The sequence below is a fragment of the Pan troglodytes genome, chromosome 11 (genome assembly GCF_028858775.2).
Source record: "Pan troglodytes isolate AG18354 chromosome 11, NHGRI_mPanTro3-v2.0_pri, whole genome shotgun sequence".
Classification (NCBI taxonomy): Eukaryota; Metazoa; Chordata; class Mammalia; order Primates; family Hominidae; genus Pan; species Pan troglodytes.
In genome coordinates, this window is record NC_072409.2 from 12,862,918 (window position 1) to 12,890,714 (window position 27,797).

A 27,797-nucleotide genomic window follows, 5' to 3' on the forward strand; every position below is an offset into this window, starting at 1 on the left:
CTCGGCTCACTGCAAGCTCCGCCTCCAGGGTTCACGCCATTCTCCTGCCTCAGCGTCCTGAGTAGCTGGGACTACAGGTGCCCACCACCACGCCCGGCTAATTTTTTGTATTTTTAGTAGGATGGGGTTTCACCGTGTTAGCCAAGATGGTCTCGATCTCCTGACCTCGTGATCTGCCCGCCTCGGCCTCCCAAAGTGCTGGGATTACAGGCATGAGCCACTGCGCCTGGCCAGCACATAGTATGTTCTTAATGATGCCTACTTGATCCCTTAACACAGGCTACATTTTCGAAATTGATCCTCTCTTTCCCTCACCTAAAACTTTTAAGCCCTGAATGGTACTCTTATTCTTTTTATCTCCTTTTTAGTTTATAGTATTTATAATTTTGTTTCTAATTATAAAAGTAATACATGTCTATTATAGAAAATACAGAAAACTATAAACCAGAAAATTAAAATCACTGATAATCCCGTGTCTCAGAGGGAACTCCTGCTCACCTTTTGGTGTATTGGTATAGTAGGTAAATACAATAAGCATCTTTTTCTTGGTTAAGGTTCTGTTGCATGGAAGGGTACATTTTTATATCTAAGAGGCCTTCACTAGCCCCCTTTAGCCTGGGTTGCTTCTGGGCTCTCTTGACAGACTGGACTTTCCCCTTCTTAAAACTTTCGTGACATTGTACAGTGAGACCTTCAGCAAAACAGTTTGATGAGGGTCTGGTCTGTGTTGTATGTCAGTGGACTTTGTCTTCGGAGCCCAGCATCATGTTTCAGCTGGTGTTTGTTGAATGCATGAGAGAATGAGAACATAAAGCTAAGCCAGTTTCCCTGTGGCAACACTTTCTCTGTGTTGCCCGCTTCCCTGTGCTCTAAATATGCCTCCATTTCCCCAGTCCTGTATGGTGGAACACGTAAATTGCCATGCAGTGAAACTGTATGATATGATCTTTGTTTATTGCTAGTTGCTTTTTCATGTTTAGACATCTGTGGAATATTGCTTGCCTTGATGTGTAATGAATACTTTTAATCCTTCGGTCACCGTTTTTTTAAATAAGTTAATTACTTTCTATTATGTTGATGGATTGTTTTATGTTTTAGATGATTCCTTCTAAATATTGCAACATAGGGACTATTAGGATAGAGCTAACTGCCACCACCTTGAGCTTTTTCAGAAGACAGTCTCCTTATTAAAAAATATGTAATTTCAGTGTGCAAGGCACTTTTCCCATCATCATTTCCTCAAGATGGAATTAGAAGATTAAAAAGATAAAGTGCTTCATTCATTTAATAAGTATCTATCATATTCATTCTGATAGTTTTTGCCCCACTTTCTATTTTACTATGAAATAGAGGGTAGTAAAGAGTACTGTACTCTTTAGAGTAAATAGAGGAGTATACTCTGTGTTACTCATATGAGTACCATATAACTATCTGTCCTCATTTCCTAAACTGTGGTGACTGCCCTTCAGTCAACTGACAGTGGCAGGGTTTCCTGGAGTCTCCATCTCCTAACTGCTCTCCTCGAGCAGCTCCTCAGGCAAAGCTTTCCTCAGGTTTGTGGGGAAAAGAAGAGGGAGACGATTTTCAAGCCTTGAAGAGTAGGAATTGATTACATTTAGCGTAAGTCCAGGGAAAGAAGGCGTTGGTGTTTACAGTAGGGCCTTTGGAGTCAGGCTGACATGAGGTTTGAGTCTTGGCTCTTCCACTTTGGTTATTGGATGTTGAGCAGATGACTGTAGCCTTGTAAGCCTTGGTTTTCTCAGCTATAATATAAAGGTTACGCCAGGTCGCAGTCACTCACGCTTGTAATCCCAGCATTTTGGGAGGCCGAGGCGGGCGGATCACTTGAGGTCAGGAGTTCGAGACCAGCCTGGCCAACATGGCAAAACCTTGTCTCTACTAAAAACACAGAAAGTAGCTGGGTGTGGTGGCACGTGCTTGCAATCTCAGCTATTTGGGTGGCTGAGGCCCAAGAATTGCTTGAACCTGGGAGGTGGAGGTTGCATTGAGCTGAGATTGTGCCACTGCACTCCAGTTTGGGCAGCAGAGCGAGACTGTTTAAAAAAAAAAAGTTATGATAGAACCTATTTCTTAGAGTTATTGTATGAATTAAATGATATAATTAGGCAAACATTTAGCAGAGTTTACTTAACAGCTCTCAGTAAGTGCTAGCCCTATCCCCCGCCCCCCTTTTTTTTTCTTGAGATGGAGTTTGACTCTTGTTGCCCGGGCTGGAGTGCAGTGGCGCCATCTCAGCTCATTGCAACTTCTGCCTCCCAGTTGCAAGCAATTCTCCTCCCTCAGCCTCCTCAGTAGCTGGCATTAAAAGTTCCCGCCACCACACCCGGCTGATTTTTGTATTTTTAGTGGAGATGGGGTTTCGCCATGTTGGCCAGGCTGGTCTCGAACTCCTGACCCAAGGTGATCCACCCACCTTTTCCTCCCAAAGTGCTGAGATTGCAGGTGTGAGCCACCGCACCTGGCCTAAATGCTAGCTCTTGTTACAATAGTCAGTATTATTAGTGTTCCTGCAGTACCCGTTCTTGGCCTCATGTGACCTTGTAGTAAGCTTGAGTAATAGAAATGGGTCGAATTTCAACACAGACGCCCTTTCTGGCATACTGCTCTGCATTTCTAAAGCATCGTACAGTTTATGAAGGACATTCACATTTGTCATCTCGTTGAATCTTCATATCTTGAGATACTGTGACTCCTATAGCTCCTTAGTTCTAGTGCTTCCAGAGGAAGAGGAATAAACAGAAATAAAAAGAGAGAGCAATGACAAGCAACTGATCTGGGTCTGAAAAGGAGGGTAATATGAGGGCTATCAACCGACTCCAGAAAGATTCCCACTGTTTGCATTGTAACCCTTTGCCTGCCCGACAAGGCCAAAACACTTGTTATTTAGTGAAGTCTTTGTTAGCCATTGAAATTATTATTTCAGAGCTGAAAACCACACAAGGGAATGTGTGCTTGCCCACGTGTGTTTGCATACGAGACAGAAAGAGAGTGCACACGTGCAAGAGAGAGACAGCGAGTGTGGGTGCATGCATTATGTAGGAGAATTATTTTTTTGGTAGTTGCTTTGTAACATACAGATGAGGCTGAGGGAAAAAAATCAGTCGATCTAATGATGGATGCTGGGTTGTGTGCAAAGTGGAATTACTCTAAAAATGTTTTTTAAACTGACTTTATAATTTCCTTTCCCTGTACTGACCTTTTTCACCTCAGAATGATAGAATTATAGAGTTAAAGATGGAACCACATGATTGCTCAAGTCCCTCCACTTTCATCTATGACCAGGAAATGGATCCATAGAGGAAGGGCAAGAGGGATGGAGAAAACTTAACATTTACTCAGTTCCTACTACGTGTCCTGGCAGGCACTGGAGTCATTCATACATTCATTCTGTAGTTCAACAGATTTTTTCCTCAGGGTCTTCTGTGTGCCAGGTACAGGGCCAGGCATTATGTATGGAACAGTAAACAAAGCAGACGTTAACATTGCTCTCAAGGAAGTTCAGAGGAAACTTCGTGGAGAAAGCATACACTAAAGATGTACATAAATAAATCATCTCAATTGTTAAGCGCTCTGAAGGAGATGAACAGGACATGTGTGAGAGAATAACTGCAAAAGGAGTGTTAACAGTGACAGCTGAGCCCTGTATAATAATAATTAATAATAAGTAATAATAATTCTCATAAGGGTCTTATGATAGGTAGGTCCTACCATTCTCCTTATTTTACATATGAGGAAACAGAAGCATAGAGAGATTAAGTAACCTCCCAAGGGCACACATTAGAGGATGAGGAGTCACGCATGCAAAGCCATGAAAAAGAGCCTCTCTAGATACAGTGAACAGCACCTGCTAAGCCCTGGGACGTGAGAAATGCAAGCAAGGTACACACAGGCACACGTGCTGGTATATTGAGGGTACTTCCAGAAGGCTGGTATAGCCGAAGTCTGATGAGCAGGTGGGGGAGTGGCAGTGGATGATGTTAAAGAGGTAGACGGGGCCAGATCATGTGGTGCTTTGTTGGATGTTGCAGGGAGTTTGGATTTTGTTCACGGTGTTTGGGAGCCACTCATCGAAGGAATTTAAACAGGATATGGTATGATCAAATCTGAGTTTAAAAAACAGATCTAACTTGTGTGTAGAGAACAAATCAGATAAAACAAGACTACTGTAGAATAATTTGGGAACTGTTACAATAGTTCAGGTGAGACCTGATGGTAATTTTGGTGGCAGTGGAGATAGAAGTGAGATGGTTTTGAAATACATATTTTTCACTTTTTTTCTTAAGATAAAACATTACATAAAATTTACCATTTTAACCATTTTAAAGTGTACAGTTCTGTGGTATTTAATATATTAACAATGTTATGAACTGTTACTGCCAATTTCAGAACATTACGATCACCCCCAAAAGAAACCTCATACCTCCCAATTTCCCACCCCTGTCATCTTCTGCCAACCTCTAATCTACTTTCTGTCTCTATGGATTTGCCTGTTCTGAACAGTTCATATAAATGGGTTCATACAGTAGTGGCCTTTCATGTCTGGTTTCCTTCTCTTAGCATGATGTTTTCATGGTACACCCATGCTGTGTGTATCAGTACTTCATTCTTTCTCATGGCTGAATAATATTCTATTGTATGGATTTTGTTTATCCATTCATTAGTTAGTGGACATTTGGGTGTTTTTCATTCCTTGGCTGTTATAAATAATGCTGCTATGAACATTTGTCCAAGTTTCAATGTGAGCATATGTTTTTAGTTCTCTAGAGTATATACCTAGGAATGGAATCGCTTGGTCATATGGTAATTCTGTGTTTCATTTTTGAGAAACTGCCGAACATTTTCACAATGATTGTATCATTTTACATTCCCACTGGCAGTGTCTGAGGATTTCAGTTTCTCCATATCCTCACAAATCCTTGCTATTTTTAGGGTTTTTTGGGTTGTTGTTTGGAGTTTTTCCTTTTTTAAATTATAGCCACCCTAGTGAGTAAGAAGTAATTTACATTATGGTTAATGATATGAAACAGTTTTCATGTGTTTATTGGTCATTTGTGTATCTTCTTTGGAGAAATGTCTGTTCAAATCTTTGCCCATTAAAAAATTTTGTCTTCTTATTGAATTATAAGACTTCTTAACGTATTCTAGATAGTAGAGCCTTATGAGATATATGATTTGTGAATATTTTCTCCCATTCTTTTGATTGTCTTTTTACTATCTTGATAGTATCCTTTAGGCACAAAAGTTTGTTTGTTTGTTTGTTTGTTTTTGTTTTGAGCAGAGTCTCCCTCTGTTGCCCAGGCTGGAGTGCAGTGGCATGATGTTGGCTCATTGCAACATCTGCCTTCTGGGTTCAAGCAGTTCTCCTGCCTCAGCCTCCCCAGTAGCTGGCAATACAGGCGCCTGCCATCACGCCCAGCTGATTTTTGTATTTTTATTAGAGAGGGGATTTCACCATGTTGGCCAGGTTGGTCTCAAACTCCTGACCTCAAGTGATCTCCCTGCCTTGGCCTCTCAAAGTGCTGGGATTACAGGCGTGGGCCACTGCGCCTGGCCTAGGCACAAAAGTTTTTAATTTTAATGAAGTTCAATTTATTTATTTTGTTATTTATGCTTTTGGTGTCATATTAAAGAAATCGTTGCGTAATCCAAAGTCATGAAGATTTACACCTGTTTCCTTTTAAGAATTTTATAGTTTTGCGTCTTACGTCTAGATCTTTGATTTATTTTGGATTGATATATTTATGTGGTATGAGGTAGGACTCCAAATTCATTCTTTTGCATGTGGCTATCCACTTGTCCCAGCATCATTTGTTGAAAAGACTGTACTTTCCCCATTGAAATGTATTTTTGAAGTAGAGACATTAGAACTTCCTAATGGAGTAGATAGGCAGTGTGAGGGAGGAAGAAGCATCAAGACTGTTGAGATGAGCAGCTGGCTTAGTGGTGGCAGCACATATTATTAAAATAAGAGGGGTTGTTGTTGTGACTTGGGATAGGAGGGAGTGAGGGACAATCAAGCGTTCCGATTTGAACTCGTTTTCTGTGACACTTTTCTATATACTCTGTGTGGTGAACATATTGCATGGGTGGGAAGGAAGACTGAGCCAGCGTGCAAGCCTTCTGTGAGGGAGGGGAATGGCCAGAAGGTTGGCGGATAACAGAAACACAAAAGGAGGGAGAGAGGATGGTGTCATCGGATGGCCTGGGTCTCAAGAGAACAAGGATTTTTTTCACAAAAGAGAAAGTACTAGATTGGAAGTGTTAGCAGGGACTAGGATACCTACTTTTGCATGCCTTGAGGGTGCAGGGGTTATTAAAAACAACAACAACAACAAAGCAGTCCTCTTTTAACAGGACAGCAGAGGAGGCAGTATCCTCAACAGCAGTTTCAGTGAAGTCCAAGAGGTAGAGGAAATCGTTTTAAAAAGCAGCTGAGGATTTATGGGTGTTTGCTGATTAGCGCAGCAGCTCTCGAGGGCAGAGTGGAAGACGCAGGTGGGAGGAGTGGTAGGTGTGTGGGAGGGAGTGGGAATATATCCAGCAGTGTGGGGTTGGTGGTTAGGGCAATAATGGAGGACCAAAGGGCCCTTGAACCTGTGTGGTACTGAAGGAAACAGATGTACTGCCTAGTGGAACTAGCCCCCAGTCTCTGAGAAGGCAAGCACTTGTTTCAGTGCTGCGGGCCTAAATCCTTCCTGGGAGAGTATGACAGCTTCCCAGGCAGCTCATCTCATTGTCTCAAGGACAATGAGACAGTTGCCAGAGAGGCACCCAGTGCTAAGGTCCAAGGACACACTGAGTTAGTAGCAAAGCCAGCCTCCTAACACCAAACATAAACTCTACTCACCACTCATATTTTCCTCTTAGTTGTAGTGCCCATTTACCTTCCTGCTGGCAGATCCCGATCCATTAGTTTATTATAAAATGAAAATTTAAGGAAAAAAAAATCCTTGAAACTAGACAGTGTTTCCACTTTGGGACCATTCCATGGTCGCAGCAGGTCTGTACAGCAAGGATGAAAAATGGCTGTGCTGCCCACAGGACTGGAGAGCAGTGGGGTCTGTATAACTGGCAGTGTGCATTGCTCTCACGTGTTTGTTCTGTCCACAGGGTCATGTAGGTACAACAGCAACCAAGAAGATCGATGTCTACCTCCCTCTGCACTCGAGCCAGGACAGACTGCTGCCAATGACCGTGGTGACAATGGCCAGCGCCAGGGTGCAGGACCTGATCGGGCTCATCTGCTGGCAGTATACAAGCGAAGGACGGGAGCCGAAGCTCAAGTAATCCATTCTCTTTTTGGCTGCTCTAGTTTCTTACGGTCTTTTGGCCACCCAAGGTGTCTTCTAGGCTGGTTAGTCTTTCTAGGCATTGGCCTGGAACCACACTTCTGCACTGATCCAGCTCTGGGTGCTCACCAGGTCTCGCGCCTGTGCATCTCAGAGAATCAGCTTGCAAAATAGACTTAGAAGTTTGTGAATTACAGACATGAGAACATGGATTTTTAGTAATTTCCAAACCCTTTTATGATCCCTGCTAATAAGCAACCTGGAAGGGAACGGGAGGGGATTGATGTTTGTTGAGCACCAACCATGCATTGGGCACTGGGCTGGGCACTTCATAGCTGGTATCTGGAATCTCATTTGATCCTCCCAGCTCCCTGGGAGGTGAGGGTAATGATCCTCATTCTGCAGTGGTGGAAGCTCAGGTTCAGAGCTGTTACTGGCTGAAGGTTGCACAGTGAGAGATGGCAGAGTCAGGATTTGATTCCAGGTCTGTTTGATGCCAAGGTTTTTGCATTATTTCCTTCTGCCTTCTATAGAACCTTTGGTCCGAATTTTAGTTTTCTTTATCAGTTAATGGTTCTAATTTTCTCTCAGTCACTAGGCTCTGTTCTTCATTAAATAATTATATTTAAAATGTAGTGCTTGAGAGTAGCCTCTCTATGCCTCTGCATTATAATTTGAACTTTAAAGTGCTTTGCTGCATTGCCTCTCCCCTACTTGAGTTTCTGACAGGCATTCTCTTCTAGTTTTACATGTTCTTTCCAGCAGTAGGGTTTAGAACACAGCAAAATGTAGTAGATGCCTTCGTTTTAAAAATGGACTCTCAGCTGGGTGCGGGGGCTCACACCTGTAATCCCAGCACGTTGGAAGGCCGAGGTGGGCGGATCACCTGAGGTCAGGAGTTTGAGACCAGCCTGGCCAACATGGTGAAACCCTTTCTCTACTGAAAATACAAAAATTAGCAGGGCATGGTGGTGGCCATCCGTAATCCCAGCTACTCAGGAGGCTGAGGCCGGAGAATCGCTGTAGAGGTTGCAGTGAACCGAGATCGCGCCACTGCACTCCAGCCTGGTGACAGAGCAAGACTCCATCTCAAAAGAAGGATTTTCATGGAGATGTTCTCTTCCCCTTTCACATTTTCAGAGTTAGTATGATCCAGTCAGCAGTTAGTTTTTATTTTTCTTTAGGTATATTAAATTTCTTTAGGTAAATTTAGTATGACACATAAAATCATTTTTTCAAATTCTTATTGACATTGCCCTCCACTTTGCCTGAGTAAGTTGTGGACACAGAGCTCTGGTGGCAGAGAAAGCCTTTCACCAAGATGCCACCTAGGCTTAGAAAATGGTTCAGTCAGCGGCACTCCTCAAGGGTGAGCTGTGAGGTCCTCCCTTTTCTGCATGAAGTGGGAACAAGGAAACAGGAAAAGGTGTCACAGAACAAATGACTTTATCGATGTTGTCTGAAGTAATTCTTTTTTTTTTTTTTTGGAGACGGAGTCTTGCTCTGTCGCCCAGGCTGGAGTGCAGTGGCGCGATCTCGGCTCACTGCAGGCTCCGCCTCCCGGGTTCACGCCATTCTCCTACCTCAGCCTCCCGAGTAGCTGGGACTACAGGCACCTACCACCACGCCCAGCTAATTTTTTGTATTTTTAGTAGAGACGGGGTTTCACCGTGTTAACCAGGATGGTCTCGATCTCCTGACCTCGTGATCCGCCTGCCTCGGCCTATCAAAGTGTTGGGATTACAGGCGTGAGCCACTACACCCAGCCTTTGATGTAATTTCTTAAAACATTACTTAGGGCAGGCACTGAAATCAAGAGAGGAACTTGCCCAGGGTTACTAGTAAGTAACAGAGATAGGAATTGAACTGTGATGTACATCTTATAGATGAGGAAACTAACTTAGAAAGACTAAGTAGCTTTCTTACGTCACATAATAAGTGGTTGTATTAGTATTAAAACCCAACAATCTCTGACTCCAGAGCTCCATCTCTTCACTATTACATTATCCTCTCCACCATGGAACTCTGTTATAGGTGAAATGAAAATATTTATTGAGTTTGTACTTATTGCAGGCACTGTGCTAGATCTGGAAATACAGAAATGAAAGAGGCAGTTCCTGCCATCAGGGACCTTTCTGTTTAAGGTAAATAGGTAATAACAATACAATACAATTACGTGCAAAATCAGGTGCTTACAAGGAGATCTAACCCCACATTTGGGGGTGAAAATGGAGTCGTGAAAATCTCCCTTGATTAAATGACATCTAAACTGATACCTGAGGGAGCAGTAGGAAAAAGTCATGTAGAGAGCTTGAGAGGAGGGCATTCCAACAGAGGGAAAAGCATGGTTATGATAGACCTTTAAGTTCATGCTTTAAATTCTATATTCTGCTCCAAATACATAATAATAGTAAATGAAATGCTATTAACATATTTGTACTTTAATAACAAGATAAGCATCCTGGTGGACTAGAAATAGAACCAACTACAGAAACGGGCAGAGTGTGCTAGGAGTCCATTATTTTAGGGTATTACTGTCCTTAGAGCATGCTGTGGATGGGTTTACCAGTGTATGACATACTGATTTTTCTCAGGCTTCAGGGCAGCTAGTCAGGGCATGGGTGATGATCAGAGCCCTCAGCCAATCATTCCTGGGTGAGGGAACAGTCTCATCCATCTAGCTGTGTACTGTGCAAATATTGTTATTTTCTCCATATGTCATGGTGTCAAAAAGAGTGGGAAATACTACATGAGGGTATGGGACCAAAGGAACTGCATCCCTGGACGGGGACCAGAGGAAATGACAGAAACTAGAAGCTGGAGTGAGACTGTCATACCTATGAAAAGAAGCTGAACAAGGCTGCTTGGGTCTGTGTCTCATTTAAAGTTGTGTTTCTGGGGTGCCAAGGAATAGAGAGAGCAGTGCAACCAGGACCTGACTGTGGCATGGCTGGGTTTATGTTATCCCTAGTATTACAGGAACCCTGAACTATCAGCGTAAGACCTGGTTCTGGTCTGGAGGCCTCTGTTTGGATGAGGGTGGAGGGTGGTGGCAATATCTGTAAAAGCACTGACAGTGAGTGGAGGGAGAGAGCAAGCAAGGGTTCTCATTCAAGAAGAGCTCAGCAAATTAAAATTCCAAAGCACACGAGGATAGCTAGTACCAAGAAACACAGACAATAATCAGGAGATGAATTTAGGAACAGAATATAGTAAAGCAGTCTGAAAATTAATTTCAAATAAATATGTTTAAGCTCACCAAACAGATGAAGGAAGGAATAACATTCATGGTTCACTTCTAGGAAATTATGAAACAAAAGCAAGCAAATTTGAATTTAGAAAAGAACCAATTAAAAGTACAGTACTGGAAATATAAAATACAATTATTAAAGTAAAAAATACTTTGGGATAAACTCTAGGCTGGTCACAATTCAAGAGAGAATGAGTTGAAGGACAGTTGATACTGAGGAATTCAACCTAGGATATAGTACAAAGAGATAAAGAGGTACAAAGAATGAAAGAGAAGAGACATGAAGGAAAGATTCAAAGGCTCCCACATGTGAAGTGGAGAAGGAAGGGAATAGCAGAGAAGCAATATTTGAAGAGATAATGTCAAAGAATTTCCCAGAACTGAAGACAGATATGAGTGGGTTTGATGTTAAAAACACATGCAAATTAAATGGCGGAAGAAGAGACTTTTTTTTTTTTAAACAAATGGTCCTGGACCAGTTGAAATTCTATAAGCTGAAAAAATCAACCTAAATCATGTATCTTGTATTAATTAAAAATAAATCACAAGTTAAATGTAAAATGTAAGAAAAAAACAGGAGAAAATCTTTGGGACCTAGAGCAAGTTAGACTTCATTAAAATTAAAAATATTTGCTCTGCAAAAGACCCTGTTAAGAGGATGAAAGGACAAGCTACACACTGGAAGGAAATATTTGTAAACCACCTATCTGACTAAAGACATATAGAATAGGTAAAGAACTGAGAACCCAACAGTAGAAAGTTTAGACGGTTGATCAGAAAATGGGCAAAGGCATAAACAGACATATCACTGAAGAGGATATGCATACAGATGGCAGATGAGCACATGAAAAGATGCTCAGCAACATTAGCCATTAGGAAAATGCAATTAAGACCACACGCTATTAGAACAGCTGAAATAAAAAACAGTGATGACACCAATTGCTGGCAAGGATGTAGAGAAACTGTATCATACATCATTTCTGTTGATAATGTAAAATGGTATAGTCGTTCTGGAAAATACTTTGGCAGTTTCTTATAAAGCTAAACGTGAATTTACCATACAACCCAGCAATTGCCCTCTTGGGCATTTATTCCAGAGCAGTGAAAACTTACATTCACATAAAAACCTGTATACAAATGTGTATATCAGCCTTATTTCTACTTAAAACTGGAAACAACCTAAATGTCCTTCAGCAGGTAAATGATTAAACATTGTGGTACATTCATACCAAGTAATACTACTATCAAGAGAAGAGGAACAAACCGTTTTCATACATGCAGTGACTTGGGTGGATTCACATAGTGAAAAAAACCAATCTCTAAAAGTTTCATATCACCCGATTCCATTTATGTAACATCCTCAAAATGACAAAAGTATAGAGATGGAGAACAATTGAGTGGTTGCCAGAGGACAGGCACAGTGTTAGAGAGGCAGTCCAACTATAAACGGGTGGTAAAAAAGAGCTTCATTGTCATGATGGAACAGTTTTGTATCTTGGTGATGATTACACAAATATATACATGTAATCCAATGTGTAGAACTACACAACACACACACACACACACACACACACACACAAGTACATGTAAAAACTGGTGAAAAGTGAGTAATGTCTATAGTCTTTTTTTTTTTATACTTTTAAGTTCTAGGGTACATGTGCACAACGTGCAGGTTTGTTACATATGTATACATGTGCCATGTTGGTGTGCTGCACCCATTAACTCGTCATTTACAATAGGTATTTCACTTAATGCCATCCCTCCCCCTCCCCCCACCCCACAGCAGGCCCCAGTGTGTGATGTTCCCGGCCCTGTGTCCAAGTGTTCTCATTGTTCAGTTCCCACCTATAAGTGAGAACTTGCAGTGTTTGGATTTCTGTCCTTGTGATAGTTTGCTCAGAATGATGGTTTCCAGCTTTATCCATGTCCCTACAAAAGACATGAACTCATCTTTTTTTACGGCTGCATAGTATTCCATGGTGTATATGTGCCACATTTTCTTAATCCAGTCTATCATTGATGGACATTTGAGTTGATTCCAAGTCTTTGCTATTGTGAATAGTGCCACAGTAAACACATGTGTGCATGTGTCTTTATAGTAGCATGATTTATAATCCTTTGGGTATATACCCAGTAATGGGATAGGTGGGTCAAATGGTATTTCTAGTTCTAGATCCTTGAGAAATCGCCACACTGTCTTCCACAATGGTTGAACTAGTTTACGCTCCCATCAACAGTGTAAAAGCATTTCTATTTCTCCATATCCTCTCCAGCACCTGTTGTTTTCATGAATAAAGTCTAGTCTTAACAGTATTGCACCAATGTCAATTTCCCTGGTGTTGATATTGGACTACAATTATATGACATTTTTAAATAGTTGTTCCATATTTCGAATTACATGATTATATTGAATCTAAACCATGGTCTTTTGAAATTTTTTACAATTCTTAGAAAGAGCTTTTCATTCACAGAGAGGGAATTGCTGGATGCACGTGAAGAGTGGCCCACCAGTTGCAGCCTGGTTGTCAAGAAAACCATTTAAGAATATTGTTCTTGGGCCGGGCACGGTTGCTCACACCTGTAATCCCAGCACTCTGGGAGGCCGAGGTGGGTGGATCACCTGAGGTCAGAAGTTCAACACCAGCCTGGTCAACATGGTGAAACCCCATCTCTACAAAATATACAAAAAATTAGCCAGGGGTGGTGGCAGGCACCTATAATCCCAGCTACTCGGGAGTCCGAGGCAGGAGAATCACTTGAACCTGGGAGACGGAGGTTGCAGTGAGCTGAGATCACGCCATTGCACTCCAGCCTGGGCAACAAGAGCAAAACTTTGTCTCAAAAAAAAAAAAAATATTGTTCTCCTGTTCCTGTGCCTTGTAAACCGTCTATGGTAGTAGACTTTGGCCCCAGTGAAGGAATGGAGAATTTGGCAGGAATTCTTGGCCTCCTTTACACTTACGTCTGTTAACTCTTGAGCAAGATTGGAATATGGTACTTAGGCTTATTTCCTGCTTATTTTGATGCACTGATTTGGGGGAAAACATTTGGGAGAAACTAACTGAAATAATTTCAATCTCTAAATGGTCAAATTTTAAAATTTAGACTTTGTTATTCTTTATTGAATTTTGATCAGAAAATGTGGACTATAAAATTTTTGCCTAAGAGATTTATGTATATTTGGCTGCTTACTATGCTATAATTTTTTGGTCAATATTCCATGGGTTCTGGAAATAATTATTCTCTATCGGTTATGGACCTCAATATATACTTATTAAGTCAATGTCCTTAATTACTTATTTCTATTATCTTAGGGTTTTTGACTATTTGGTCTATGGATGATTAAGAGAAATGCATTAAAATTTCCATCTTGTGTGTTTCTGTTAACTTTTCCTAATATTTCAACAGTATGCACTTTATATATTTCAGTTCACATAAAGATTCATGTGTTTTGTGTCCTTATTATCAGTTCTACTTCAGTATAAACCGGTCTTATTTGTTCTGTTTATGATTGTGTCTTGCCTGTTTCTTTGCTTCATCAGCAATCTGAGCTTTTTTTCCCCTGCTCTTCTTTGCTCTTTCTTCAGTCTTTTACTTTTGCCTTCTGTTTTAGATATGTTAATAATTTTGTGAGGCTTTTCTTTTTTGACTCATGTAAGTGATTTTCATTTCATAAGAACCATCTTTTTTTATGCTTTTTTTCGTATTTATTTATTTTTTATTGATCATTCTTGGGTGTTTCTCGCAGAGGGGGATTTGGCAGGGTCACAGGACAATAGTGGAGGGAAGGTCAGCAGATAAACAAGTGAACAAAGGTCTCTGGTTTTCCTAGGCAGAGGACCCTGCGGCCTTCCGCAGTGTTTGTGTCCCTGGGTACTTGAGATTAGGGAGTGGTGATGACTCCTAACGAGCATGCTGCCTTCAAGCATCTGTTTAACAAAGCACATCTTGCACCGCCCTTAATCCATTCAACCCTGAGTGGATACAGCACTTGTTTCAGAGAGCACAGGGTTGGGGGTAAGGTCATAGATCAACAGGATCCCAAGGCAGAAGAATTTTTCTTAGTACAGAACAAAATGAAAAGTCTCCCATGTCTACCTCTTTCTACACAGACACGGCAACCATCCGATTTCTCAATCTTTTCCCCACCTTGCCCCCCTTTCTATTCCACAAAACCGCCATTGTCATCATGGCCCGTTCTCAATGAGCTGTTGGGTACACCTCCCAGACGGGGTGGTGGCCGGGCAGAGGGGCTCCTCACTTCCCAGTAGGGGCGGCCGGGCAGAGGCGCCCCTCACCTCCCGGACGGGGCGGCTGGCCGGGCGGGGGGCTGACCCCCCCCACCTCCCTCCCGGACGGGGCGGCTGGCCGGGCAGAGGGGCTCCTCACCTCCCAGTAGGGGCGGCCGGGCAGAGGCGCCCCTCAGCTCCCGGACGGGGCGGTTGGCCCGGCGGGGGGCTGACCCCCCCACCTCCCTCCCGGACGGGGCGGCTGGCCAGGCGGGGGCTGACCCCCCCACCTCCCTCACGGACGGGGCGGCTGGCCGGGTGGGGGGCTGACCCCCCCACCTCTCTCCCGGACGGGGCGGCTGGCCGGGCGGGGGGCTGACCCCCCCACCTCCCTCCCGGACGGGGCGGCCGGCCAGGCAGAGGGGCTCCTCACTTCCCAGTAGGGGCGGCCGGGCAGAGGCGCCCCCTCAGCTCCCGGACGGGGCGGTTGGCCGGGCGGGGGGCTGACCCCCCCCACCTCCCTCCCGGACGGGGCGGCCGGCCAGGCAGAGGGGCTCCTCACTTCCCAGTAGGGGTGGCCTGGCAGAGGTGCCCCTCACCTCCCGGACGGGGCGGCTGGCCGGGCGGGGGGCTGATCCCCCCACCTCCCTCCTGGACGGGGTGGCTGGCCGGGTGGGGGGCTGACCCCCCACCTCCCTCCCGGACGGGGTGGCTGCCGGGCGGAGACGCTCCTCACTTCCCAGACGGGGTGGCTGCTGGGCGGAGGGGCTCCTCACTTCTCAGACGGGGCGACTGCTGGGCGGAGGGGCTCCTCACTTCTCAGACGGGGCGGTTGCCAGGCAGAGGGTCTCCTCACTTCTCAGATGGGGCGGCCGGGCAGAGACGCTCCTCACATCCCGGACGGGGCGGCAGGGCAGAGGCGCTCCCCACATCTCAGACGATGGGCGGCCGGGCAGAGACGCTCCTCACTTCCTAGATGGGATGGCGGCCGGGAAGAGGCGCTCCTCACTTCCTAGATGGGATGGCGGCCGGGCAGAGATGCTCCTCACTTTCCAGACTGGGCAGCCAGGCAGAGGGGCTCCTCACATCCCAGACGATGGGCGGCCAGGCAGAGACGCTCCTCACTTCCCAGACAGGGTGGCGGCCGGGCAGAGGCTGCAATCTCGGCACTTTGGGAGGCCAAGGCAGGCTGCTGGGAGGTGGAGGTTGTAGCGAGCCGAGATCACGCCACTGCACTCCAGCGTGGGCACCATTGAGCACTGAGTGAACGAGACTCCGTCTGCAGTCCCAGCACCTCGGGAGGCTGAGGCTGGCGGATCACTCGCGGTTAGGAGCTGGAGACCAGCCCGGCCAACACAGCGAAACCCCTTCTCCACCAAAAAAATACGAAAACCAGTCAGGTGTGGCGGCGCGCGCCTGCAATCGCAGGCACTCGGCAGGCTGAGGCAGGAAAATCAGGCAGGGAGGTTGCAGTGAGCCGAGATGGCAGCAGTACAGTCCAGCTTCGGCTGGGCATCAGAGGGAGACCGTGGGGAGAGGGAGAGGGAGACTGTGGGGAGAGGGAGAGGGAGAGCTATGCTTCGTTTTTTTAAAAAATTTTAATCGACTATTTTTTAGAGCAGTTTTAGGTTTACAGAAAATTTGCACAGAGAATACAGTGAGTTCCCATACATATCCTTCCAATCCCTCATTTTACTCCTGTTACTAATATCTTGCATTAGTGCGGTACATTTGTTAAAGTTGATGAACCAATATTATTAACAAAAGCCAGCAGTTATACGTTAGGGTTCACTCTTGTGCAGCTCTAATGGTTGTATCATACAGAATGGCTTCACTGCCCTAAAAATGTCCTGTGCTCCATCTGTTCAACCGTACGCACCACTGCTGGCAACCACTGGCCTTTTTTCTGTCTCTGTAGTATTGCATTTTACAGAACGCCATCTAGTTGGAATCATACCATATGTAGCCTTTTCAGACTAGCTTTTTTCACTTAGCAGTATGCATTTAAGCATCCTTTGTGTGATACACTTATTTCTCACTGTTGTTAAGTAATGGACTGCATGGATTTACCACAGTTCATTTATTCATTCATCTATTGAAAGATATCTTGGTTGCTTCTAATTTTGGGGAATTATGAATAAAGACTCTGTAAGTATTCATGTGCAGATTTTTATGTGGATGTAAGTTTTCAGCTCATTTGGGCAAATATGTAGGAGTGTGATTGACAAATTGTATGGTAAGCCTATGATATAAGACACTGCCAAACTGTCTTCCAAAGTGGTCGTACCATTTGGCATTCCCACCAGTGAGGAATGAGAGTTGTTGCTCCAAATCCTCACCAGCATTTGGTTTTTATCAGTATTTTCAATTTTAGCTGTTTTAATAGGTGTGTAGTGGTATGTCGTTGTTTTAATTTGTAATTCCCTAATTACATCATGTTGAGCATCTTCATATGCTTATTTGTTACCGTTTGTCTTCTTTGGTGAGCTGTTCATATCTTTTGCCCATTTTTAATGGCCACTATACATTAGACAGTCCAGTGTGTAACGATACATGGTATAGTCATGCATTGGAGATAACTCTGGATTAGCATCATTTTGATAGGACCTCAGCCATCTAGACTGCTTAGGGAAAGTTGGTGGGTTTTGTAGCTATTTGAGGGCTTATCTCATCAAGCATCACATTTTATTCATTTATTTTAAGACTCTGTTGCTCAGGTTGGAGTGTGGTTGTGCAATTACAGTTCACTGCAGCCTTGAACTCCTGGGCTCAAGTAATCCTCCCACCTTTGCCTCCCAAGTAGCTAGAACTACAGGTGCATGTCCCCACACTTGGCTAATTTTTAAAATTTTTTGTAGTGGCACAAATTTTTTGCAAGAGCTTTGCTGCCTTGGGTGGTCTTGAATTCCTGGCTTAAAGTAATCATCCTGCCTCAGTCTCCCAAAGTACTAGAATCATAGGCCTGAGCCACCATGCCTGGCCAAACTTCATTTGAGTTATTCTTCATAGGAGCTCTCTAAATTGTGTTAACATCTTTCTGTACTTTCTTAATCAGAATATAACATAGTGGCTGAAAGTGTGAGATTCACAGCTACAGGCTGGGTTTTAATTCTGGTGTTAACGCCTACTAGCAGGATGATTTTAAATGAATTACTTAAGCCCCATGTAGTATGATTTTCTCATGTATAAAATGAGGGTGGAAACTATCTAACAGGGTAGTAATGAAAATAAAATGAGAAAATACATAGCAAGTGCTCAATAAATGTTCATTTCTGCTCCTCCTAACTACTGTAACCACAGCCAGCTACTACCACAACCAATATTAGTAAGTAGTTCAGCAGTAGTAGTGTAATTTAGTCCTTTTTTGATGACTCAAGTAATTTATGCTATGATATTCTGATGCCCTGTGGACTTAGGACAGTATTTGGCAGTGTTTGACCTGACATTATGTATTTCCAGACAACTTCGTTATTTGAACTCTTCAGTATGTTCTTGATAGTCCCCTTTTTTACCATCTGCATGCCCACCTGTGTCTTCTCCCATTTCTGGGTTGCTGCTTCTGCTTTATATTTCTTAGAGTCATCATGAGAACTACTCACCTAAACAGTACAGCTGAAGTGGCCCTTCCTATTCTGACTCCCAGCTGTGCTCCCATATATCCTAAGGCATCACATTCTTTTACTGGCAGCTTTTTAACATCAATACCATAAGTGCTTTTGCTATTTCTGTAGTCAGAAATGCTTTTCTCATTCTTCTCCTCTTGGCATTCTGCTTAATCTCAGAAGCTTAAGTCCTTCATTCCTTCATTTAATAAATGTTTTTGGAGTTTCAGACCCTAAGTATTCAGGATAAAATGGAGAACAAGAGAAATGTGATCACTGCACTAAAAAATGTACAGTTTGTTGGGGAAGAAGAAATTATCAAGGGTAAAAGCACTTTGTAACTGGCTCATTTCACTTATCATTTCTATTCATTCATGCATTCAACAAATATTTATTGAGTGTTTGCTATATACCAGGCATTTTGCTGGGTATACAGTGGTGAGTAGAGCCAGGCATGGTCTCGCTTTCATGAATTCCACAGTCTATTGAAGGAAGTGGGCAAATAACTAAAATAATTAATTCAGATAGTTAAACTAAATAATGTTTGCTTTAAAACTGAATTAAGTGCTCTGAAGGAAAGGAACACTGTTTATGAGAGCTTTGCCTGGAAGTCAGGGAGAAATTCCCCAAGAAAGTGATACAGGAGGCATCGGGGCAGGGGAGGGTCCCAGCAGATGGAGCAGTGTGGCAGCCACCTTATTGCTGGAGGAAGCATGTTGTGGTCAGGGAACAAAAGAAGGTCAGTGTGACTGGAGCACAAAGAACAGGGAGAACAGAGTGGGATTGTTACAGGACAGGGGTCTTGATCCAGACCCCAAGAGGGTTTTTGGATCTCATGCAAGAAAGAATTCAGGGTGATCCCACAGTGCAAAATGAAAGCAAGTTTGTTAAGAAAGTAAAGAAATGAAAGAATGGCTGTTCCATAGCCAACCCGTTGGGGCTGCTGGTTGCCCATTTTTATGGTTATTTCTTGCTGATATGCTAAACAAGGGGTGGATTATTAATGCCTCCCCTTTTTAGACCATATAGGGTTACTTCCTGATGTTGCCATGGCATTTGTAAACTGTCATGGCACTGGTGGGAGTGTAGCAGTGAGGATGACCAGAGGTCATTCTTGTTGCCATTTTGGTTTGGGTGTGTTTTGGCTGGCTCCTTTACTGCAATCTGTTTTGTCAGCAAGGTCGTTATGACCTTTATTTTGTGCTGACCTGCTATCTCATCCTGTGACTTAGAATGCCTTAACTGTCGGGGAATGCAGCCTGGTAGGTTTCAGCCTCATTTTACCCAGCTCCTATTTAAGATGGAGTTGCTCTGGTTCACACACCTCTCATGTTCCCTCCCCCCCCCTTTTATAAGAGAACTCTTTAATCGTAAGAGTTGCAGAGGGATGAAGATCCATCTTCTTTAACTTCTTCAGGCTGAATAACGATTATGATATTCCTGCCTAACTATGAGGGTTTCTTGCATTCAGAGTAGACAGGAGCTCAGTCAGAAAGCATCAGTATGGTAAGGTCCATTCATAACTCTTGAGTTTTGAGAAAAGGCAATATCTGGAAGATTAATAAGTGTTTAATTTAAGAAAACATTCAGTAAGCTTGTCCTGTATTCCTACACAAAGAGTATAACAGCAGTATATTCCACAAGAGTAAAGCAAAATAAGTAAAGTTATTCCAAGTAAACTAAATTAGAAGGCTTTACATGAACTGGGCAACTGTTGGAACTAAGCCGATATGGGATTGTTAGCTGATTGTAATGTGCCCAGAATTAGAATACTGATCCAGATTTTTACATTACTCATCCCTCTTGTTTCTTCTGACCACAAGTCAGAGATCACTCTTTGGTTCACAGGAATAAGCAGGGTTAGCCTAAATTGCAGAAACAAACTTAAAAACAACTAATGAGACTAGAATTTAGTAGAAAGCGTACCATAGTTCTTGAAACATAATATTTCATTCTCCAGTTTTTCATTTTTACTAAAGACAAATCATGGTAAGACTGATTTGCTGTATTATACTTGGCCTGATTATTTGTATAAAGTGCAGCAAGAATAATTATTTTTCACATAGCCTCTTTTAAAATTGGCTTTGATGGAACTCTGTTCCATAGAAGGAATCTTAGTTAAGATTTCTTAAAACCAAGCTCAGCCATGGTTTTGTACCCTCAAATACCTATTAGTTGAGTAAATTCCTCTCCTCTTGGGGTCCCAGGATAACTTGGGGCTCCTGGACCTGTTCGAAAGTGACATTCTTTACTTATCACAGGTCAGAAACCTTGTACACACCATTCCAGTTAAAGCCTTGGGGAAATAACTAGTTTCTTCAGTTGTGTTCTGTTATAAAAGAAAACAGATTCTTATTGCACTTATGCAAATAACTATATTGCCATAAATTAAGAATGCTCACAAATAGTTTCCAAATTTTGGAGAAATCAGGTAGAGAGAAACAAATATGCTCCAAATTTTGTTTACAGGAGTATACTTTACTTAATTGGTAAAAGCTGTAAATAGCTCAAATGAAAAGTTTCCTTGACTCTGAAAAACAAAGGATCAGCAGGATATTCTATTTATTTATTTATTTATTTTGAGATAGAGTCTCGCTCCCGTTGAGCAGGCTGGAGTGCAGTGGCGCGATCTTGGCTCACTGCAATCTCTGCCTCCCAGGTTCAAGCGATTCTCCTTCCTCAGCCTCCCGAATAGCTCGGATTACAGGCATGCACCACCACACCCGGCAAATTTTTGTATTGTTTTTAGTAAAGATGGGGTTTCACCATGCGTTGGCCACGCTCGTCTCAAACTCCTGACCTCAGGTGATCCACCCGCCTTGGCCTCCCAAAGTGCTAGGATTACAGGCATGAGCCACTGCACCTGGCCGGATCAGCAGCATTTAAGCAAAGTTAAAAAGATTATGTTAGTTTGCTATTGGTCCAGTTAATTCAGTTAACTTCTGTTCTATTAGATATTCATGAACATTCCAGCTCTTCATAAGAGTTTTAAAAGTTGTTTCCTCTATTCTAATCTTACAATTTCGAAAGTTATTAGAAACCTGCGTTTAAGAACACCTGCTAGAGTTCTCTAGTTAATTATAAACCACCTTCTAAAGAGGATTAGAACAAGACAACAATGGTCTGTAGATGATAAAAAGTTTTAGGACAGCCACTATTAAAGCCACAATTGATAAGGAAATTTGGTTACTTCCGTGGCACACAAAATTTTACGTAACAATTATAATGATTAATTACATACACTAAGTTATATTAGAATTATAGGAGTTTCCCATAATTTGGAACATATACCAATAACACATTTATGCACATATAGTCCAAAGAAAGCAAAACACCATTTTACATTTGATAATGTATGATTTTTATACCAAATAAGCCAGATTTCACCTTTATATTAATGTACTATTAATGTTAAATGCAATTTTTAATAAAATCTTTTAGACATATTTACTGAATTTTAATGTTTAACCGTAAGTTAAGATTCTTATAAACCTTTATAACCCTTTACATTTTTTTTTATGAAAGAGCAGATGAGTGCGCTAAGAAAAACCTGTTGTGCTTTTATTCTAAAATTTAATTCATGGAAAAATTGAATAGTACCCCTTTAACTTTAGCCAATATGTTCACACACTGAATCTCTTACAGTTACTTTTTATAAACCTTTCACAACTTGTTTAAACCTTTAGATTTTTTTTTCTTACTTAAAACAATCCTTAAATACTTTAGGCAGAAAAAAATTCACATTCCCATGATTTCTTACAATCTTTCACCAAAAACAAATTTTACTTTCTTTACACATTGCATGTAAAATTATTTCAGTAGTTTCAATTGCATATTATAATGTTAACTCTTAGCAACTTTTATTTTTGGTGAAAAGTTTGGTAAGTTTGAGATTTTAATTCTACACTAGGTGTGGAGCAGTGTACTGCTCCTAGATACACTAGGACACACCAGGCAGAAGTGCAGATAAGGTCTGACTCTCCAGCATAGCTGGGGGCATGTCTAACTCCACATGTCCCCAGGCCTTACCTAGCTGTAAAGCAGGCAAGTTATACAGTAAGAACCACAGTGGCATTTCATGAAGCATTTAGCAGACCTAACAACCTTTGAATTGGACAACTTTTCGTGCATAAATTCCCTTTCACAAATTTTTTCATGACTTACCCATACCATTTGAGACTCTTGGACTTTCTAACTTGCCCTAAACCTCCCTCCTTTTAAACAACCAGTTATTTTACTTTAGGATAAGAATTTACCATACAAGATCCTTTCTTATATAAAATGTCTTTCTTTGTAATCTTTGTATAGCTAGGGGGCATGGCTAGTTCCACATGTCCCCAGGCCTTATCTAGCATTTAATGGCTTTAAGGTAGGTAAATTAAACAATTTTTAAAAGTTAAAGAAGCAGTTCATGACCTTAAAGCATTTAGCCAACTTAATATCTGACCTGCATAATTTAGACTAAACATTTTTATTTTATCAGTCATTTTTAAAGCTGTTTTCATTTCCCAAAGATTACTAAATTTACATGAACCAAAAGGCATTACAGTTTTTATTTTACTTTTAAAATATTTAAGTGCTTAATTTTGTTTAAGCCAATTAGAGCTCTTTTATATAAGCATTACACACAACACATATGTAGCTACACAGAAAGACAGAAGAAGATTACTACAGTAGTTGTAAGATTTTTCATTTGCCAGTTTTTAAGTTTCTTAGTTGGATTACTGGCTTTAGGGTGGAGTCCTTGGAAGAACAGGGCCAGGAAAGGGGTCTCTGGTGCCTCCTGTTTTTCCCAAGGAGGCTGTTAGAGCTTGAATATCCACTTTTAATTAAACTGATTTTAACTGTAGCACTCTCTAATAACGTCCTTTTAGAATTTCTTATGCCAAGCAGCTGATATTTCTGGCTTTTGAATTTTACCACAGGTAACCTCCCAGGTATTCAGAGAAAGGAAAATTTAAGATAGTCCGTGGAGGAGAAAAGAATAGACAAGGTCACGCAGATATTAAACCAGAAACGACTTACTTCCTAGGTGGGGAATTGAACCCGGACCGCCGCTGTGAAAGTGCAAAAACCTTAGCTACTGAGCGATAGCATGGGGCAGTCTCCATTTCCTCTCCCAGAAGGAGTCTAGAGTAGTTCATTTTGAGCTTGCAAAGGCTTTTAACTATTTAATATGATTTTTAGAGCTAACTATGACATGAACCCTAAAATTCCTCTTCCCTGGAAGGCATTAAACGTGGTTAAAAGGTCAAGCCCCCAAGGGCATAAAACAAGGTGGAGACATCATCCAGTTTTTTTGTTTAAGGGACCTGTATTCAAGTTTGTTACTGACCAACTTACTGGCTTGTCTGGAAAAGTGGGCTTACAGGTGTTCTAAGCCTGTGTTTTACCCTGAAGTACCCCTCGACACAGAACGACTAATTCATAGCACAAAATACACCAGCTTAAGACTAGCCTTAGAATTCTTTTTCGCATTAATCAAAGCTTTACAGAGGAGATAAACGCTGATTTTTTTTTAAAACCATTCATGGACCCGTTTGCACAGAGAGGAAGAAGCCAGAAATCTGACTGGAAAGAAATTCTTACCCTTTTGTCAGCATGCCAGGCTTCTGGATTCCCTTTCCCTGAGCGGCCCCAGTGATCCAGCTTGCAGCACCATTGCCCTGGGGGCCAAGCTGCATCATAAAGGAAAATTATTTTTTTTCATTCTGGCCAGAGCAAAATACATGTAATAAAACATAGACGTTAGCCACTCTGCTTAGCACCCAATATCAAACTGGCAAGGCTTAAATTTGCCCTCAGATGGGCCCCATCATCTTTAATCCAACCTCTGACTTGGAGTTTCAACATGTGGTGGCTGGGCAGGGTGGTTGCCCTGAGTAACAGAAAAGAAAGGAAAGGAAAAGTACAGAAGGAAAGTATTGCCTGTGGCAGGGTGGGGAAGGTGAAGAGCTTAGGAAGGTCAGGTAAAAGACCCACTCAATGCAGCCGACAACGAAAAGTTCAGGTGGCTGCTTGTTGGTTGCAAACGGACCTTTTCCAGCAGTCCCATCAGCTCTCAAGTTTCCCCTTTTAGGAAGGAAAAAACTCCTCATATCCCACGATCCAGTACATGCCTAACCCTGTCATCCACAGTCATCAGCAAAGAGTGCAAGGCAGATTAATCCAAAGAGAATAACAGTTAACATCGCATAGTGCCAAACCTATTCTTATCCAAGGACTTTACCGAGAGGGGCCTTTAACCCCCTAAATCTTAGAAGGGACTTTAACCCTCCTAAGTTGGGCCTCTAACCCAAGGTCAGTCAGGCGTCCTTGCCTTTTATTAAGAGGGGACTCTAACCCACTCTGTCTTAGGAGAGACTCTGACTCCCCTAAGTTGGGCCTCTACCCCAGTCTCGTTCTTTACCAATCTCGTTCTTTACCCGGGTACCCCATCACTTACCCAAAGTTGTCCAATCAGTGCTCCAGTCTATTTCCTTTGCGTCGGAGGGTCTCCTCAGTATTGTCCCTTTTGTGGTTCGTGAGAAAGATGTTACCAGACCCCACCACTTACCCAAAGTTAGCTTTTGTTGGATCAGGGGTTTCCGAAGTATAGTCACTTCTGTCATTGCCAGAAAGATGTTACAGGACCCCAATATTTACCCAAAGGTAGCCATTGAGTCAGGGTTTTCTCACTATAGTCCCTTCATGATCGCCAGGAAGATGTTACAGGACAGGGGTCCTGATCCAGACTCCAAGAGAGGGTTCTTGGATCTCACGCAAGAAAGAATTCAGGGCAAGTCCACAGTGCAAAGTGAAAGCAAGTTTATTAAGAAAAAAAGGAATAAAAGAATGGCTACTCCACAGACAGAGCAGCCCCGGGAGCTGCTGGTTGCCTATTTTTATAGTTATTTCTTGATGATATGCTAAACAACAGTGGATTATTCATGCCTCCCCTTTTTAGACCATATAGGGTAACTTTCTGATATTGCCATGGCATTTGTAAACTGTCATGGCGCTGGTGGGAGTGTAGCAGTGAGGATGACCAGAGGTCACTCTTGTTGCCATTTTGGTTTCAGTGGGTTTTAGCTGGCTCCATTACTGCAACCTTTTATCAGCAATGTCTTTATGACCTGTATTTTGTGTTGACCTCCCGTCTCATCCAAATGCCTTAACCATCTGGGAATGCAGCCCGGTAGGTTTCAGCCTCATTTTACCCAGCTCTATTTAAGATGGAGTTGCTCTGACTCACACGCCTTTGACAGAATGAGACTGAGAGGTAGGCAGGGGTCACAGTGGGGATTGAGAGAAGTGGACAGATTCTGGGAGTATTTGAGAAATGGAATTCACAAGGACTTGGGCTGAACTCAATATGGAGAGTGTGGCAGAGGAGAGGCTTCATGACTCACACACCGTGATGCACTGTGGTGCCCTTCACTGAAATAGCTAGCATTGGAACAGCAGGTTTTGTTGGGGCTTGCTGTGTGACTAGGAGGGATAGGGGCAGCATGAGTTTGGTTTTCTGCCTGTTAGTTTGAGGTGGCTTTGCTAGATCTAAACAAAGTGTTCAAGTAGTCACTTGTATTTTCTTGTCTGGAGTTTAGAGGGGAGAGATATGAGCTGGAAATATGAATTTAGGAGTCATCTACGTAAATATTAATTAAAACTTCTAGCATGGATGAATGAAAAGAGAGACAGGCCTAAGACTGGGTGGACATTGAAGAACTGTGTGGATGGCAAGGTCGAAATGGGATATCCTATAGAAATAGGTTTCTCAGTGTGAGTGGAGTTCAGTTTTGGGTATAATGAAGGCGGAGATTACTTGAGAGACATCCAAGTGAATGAAGAAGTCTTTTTTCTTTTTCTTTTTCTTTTTCAAGACAGTGTCTCACTCTGTTGCCCATGCTGCTGCAGGGGTGCAATCGCAGCTCACGGCAGCCTCATCCTCCCAGGCTCAAGCTATCCTCACACTTCACCTCCTAAGTAGCTGGGACTACAAGCATGTGCCACCACACCCAGCTAATTTTTGTATTTTTTATAGAGATGGGGTTTCACCATGTTGCCCAGGCTAGTCTCAAACTCCTGGGCTCAAGCAGTCTGCCTGCCTTGACCTCCCAAAGTGCTAGGATTATAGGTGTGAGTCACCACACCCAGCAAGAAGTCTTATAAGTTGTAGTAGGATAGTTTTGAGTCTGGACTGTGTCTGTTTTATGGGCTTGTATTCCTCAGTCCATACACAATGCTTAACACATAGCAAATACTCAATGAATAATTTGTGGAATGGGTGAGAGAACATAGGAACATTTAAAGATCTGGACTGAAATTCTCTACCCTTGCCATGCCAAGGAGGCCCTTCTTCAGGTGTGTGCTAAAATAAGCTTCTGACTGTATATAGAATTTTATTCAGTAAAAATCACCAAGTTAGATTTCTCAACCTGCTGATGTATTTTATTTAAGTGACAGATGTGGAATTATTGCATACATTTTCTTCCGTGACCTAGACAGAAAGAAAACCCATTATCAACATTTCCCAATTGCTAGTCACCACACTGCTAGTTAATGGGTTGGTAGATACACACTGGAGGGCCTACTATGTGTTACACCACATGCTAAGCACTTCAAGTGTATTATTTTATTCCTTACAACATCTCTGTAAGTTATAGATAATAACCTTTTTTTTTTTTTTTTTTGCAGGAGAGAAACTGAGGATCAGGAAGTTATCTAACTTCCTGAGGTTTTTTTGGACCTCACTTTCCTGAGAGGTTTTGGAGAAAAGGAAATCTTGATCACCTTAAATGCCTTTTCTCTGATTTCAGAGAGATCAGCTTCTGAGCTGCAATCCTCATGACCTTTTTTCCCTTGCTAATGCCCAATACACTATTAATATTGATTCTTTCATCAAAATAAACACCAAAGCCCAAGTAATGAGAGTTCTGGACATTTAAAAATCATGTGCTGTTTTATTTTTCACGTAAAAAAAAAAACAATAAGCATTCATCTATCTGGTCATCATACTTAAGTGTGTTTTACATTTTCCAAGGATGAGTGAATTTTTATGAGTATGTAAATTGAACATGCCAGATCACATTTGGGAGAAATCTGGGATGCTTCCTGGAATGCTCCTGAATTCTCACATATGGATTAAATGCTATCTATATATGGGCTACAGGCTTCTGTCGCTTTGTGAAAGCTATACTGGCCTTTGAACATAAAATGAATATTGGTTAAACAATTCAATGAAATAAATTTTTTAATGGAAAATTTTAATCTTATCTGATGGAACATGAATAAGTGAAAGTTGTACTCATTAAAGATTTGGAGATATGATTTATGTATCATATATATTCTGCCCTGTACACCCCCACACCCACCTCTCTTTTGGCAGCAGGCTCTATTTTGCATCCATTCGTTGTTCAAACTTCCA

The 27,797-nt window shown here is 42.3% G+C and overlaps 1 protein-coding gene and 1 long non-coding RNA gene across 14 annotated transcripts in view; both read left to right on the plus strand.

The window, feature by feature from the left end:
* Positions 1 to 27,797, plus strand: part of MAPKAP1 (MAPK associated protein 1) — a 266,415-nt gene that overhangs the window by 113,681 nt on the left and 124,937 nt on the right. For all 13 annotated transcript variants that reach the window (XR_010148846.1, XM_003312320.7, XM_003312321.7 and 10 more), the window contains one exon: positions 7,132 to 7,304. Coding sequence is in view for 12 of the 13 variants with exons in the window: in XM_003312320.7 (XP_003312368.1) it covers positions 7,132 to 7,304 (173 nt within the window). In the remaining variant the exon portion in view is untranslated. The remainder of the gene's footprint in view (positions 1 to 7,131; positions 7,305 to 27,797) is intronic.
* Positions 9,384 to 27,294, plus strand: LOC134807714 (uncharacterized). Its single transcript, XR_010148848.1, has 2 exons — positions 9,384 to 9,454; positions 27,068 to 27,294. It is a non-coding gene; the product is annotated as an uncharacterized LOC134807714 (long non-coding RNA).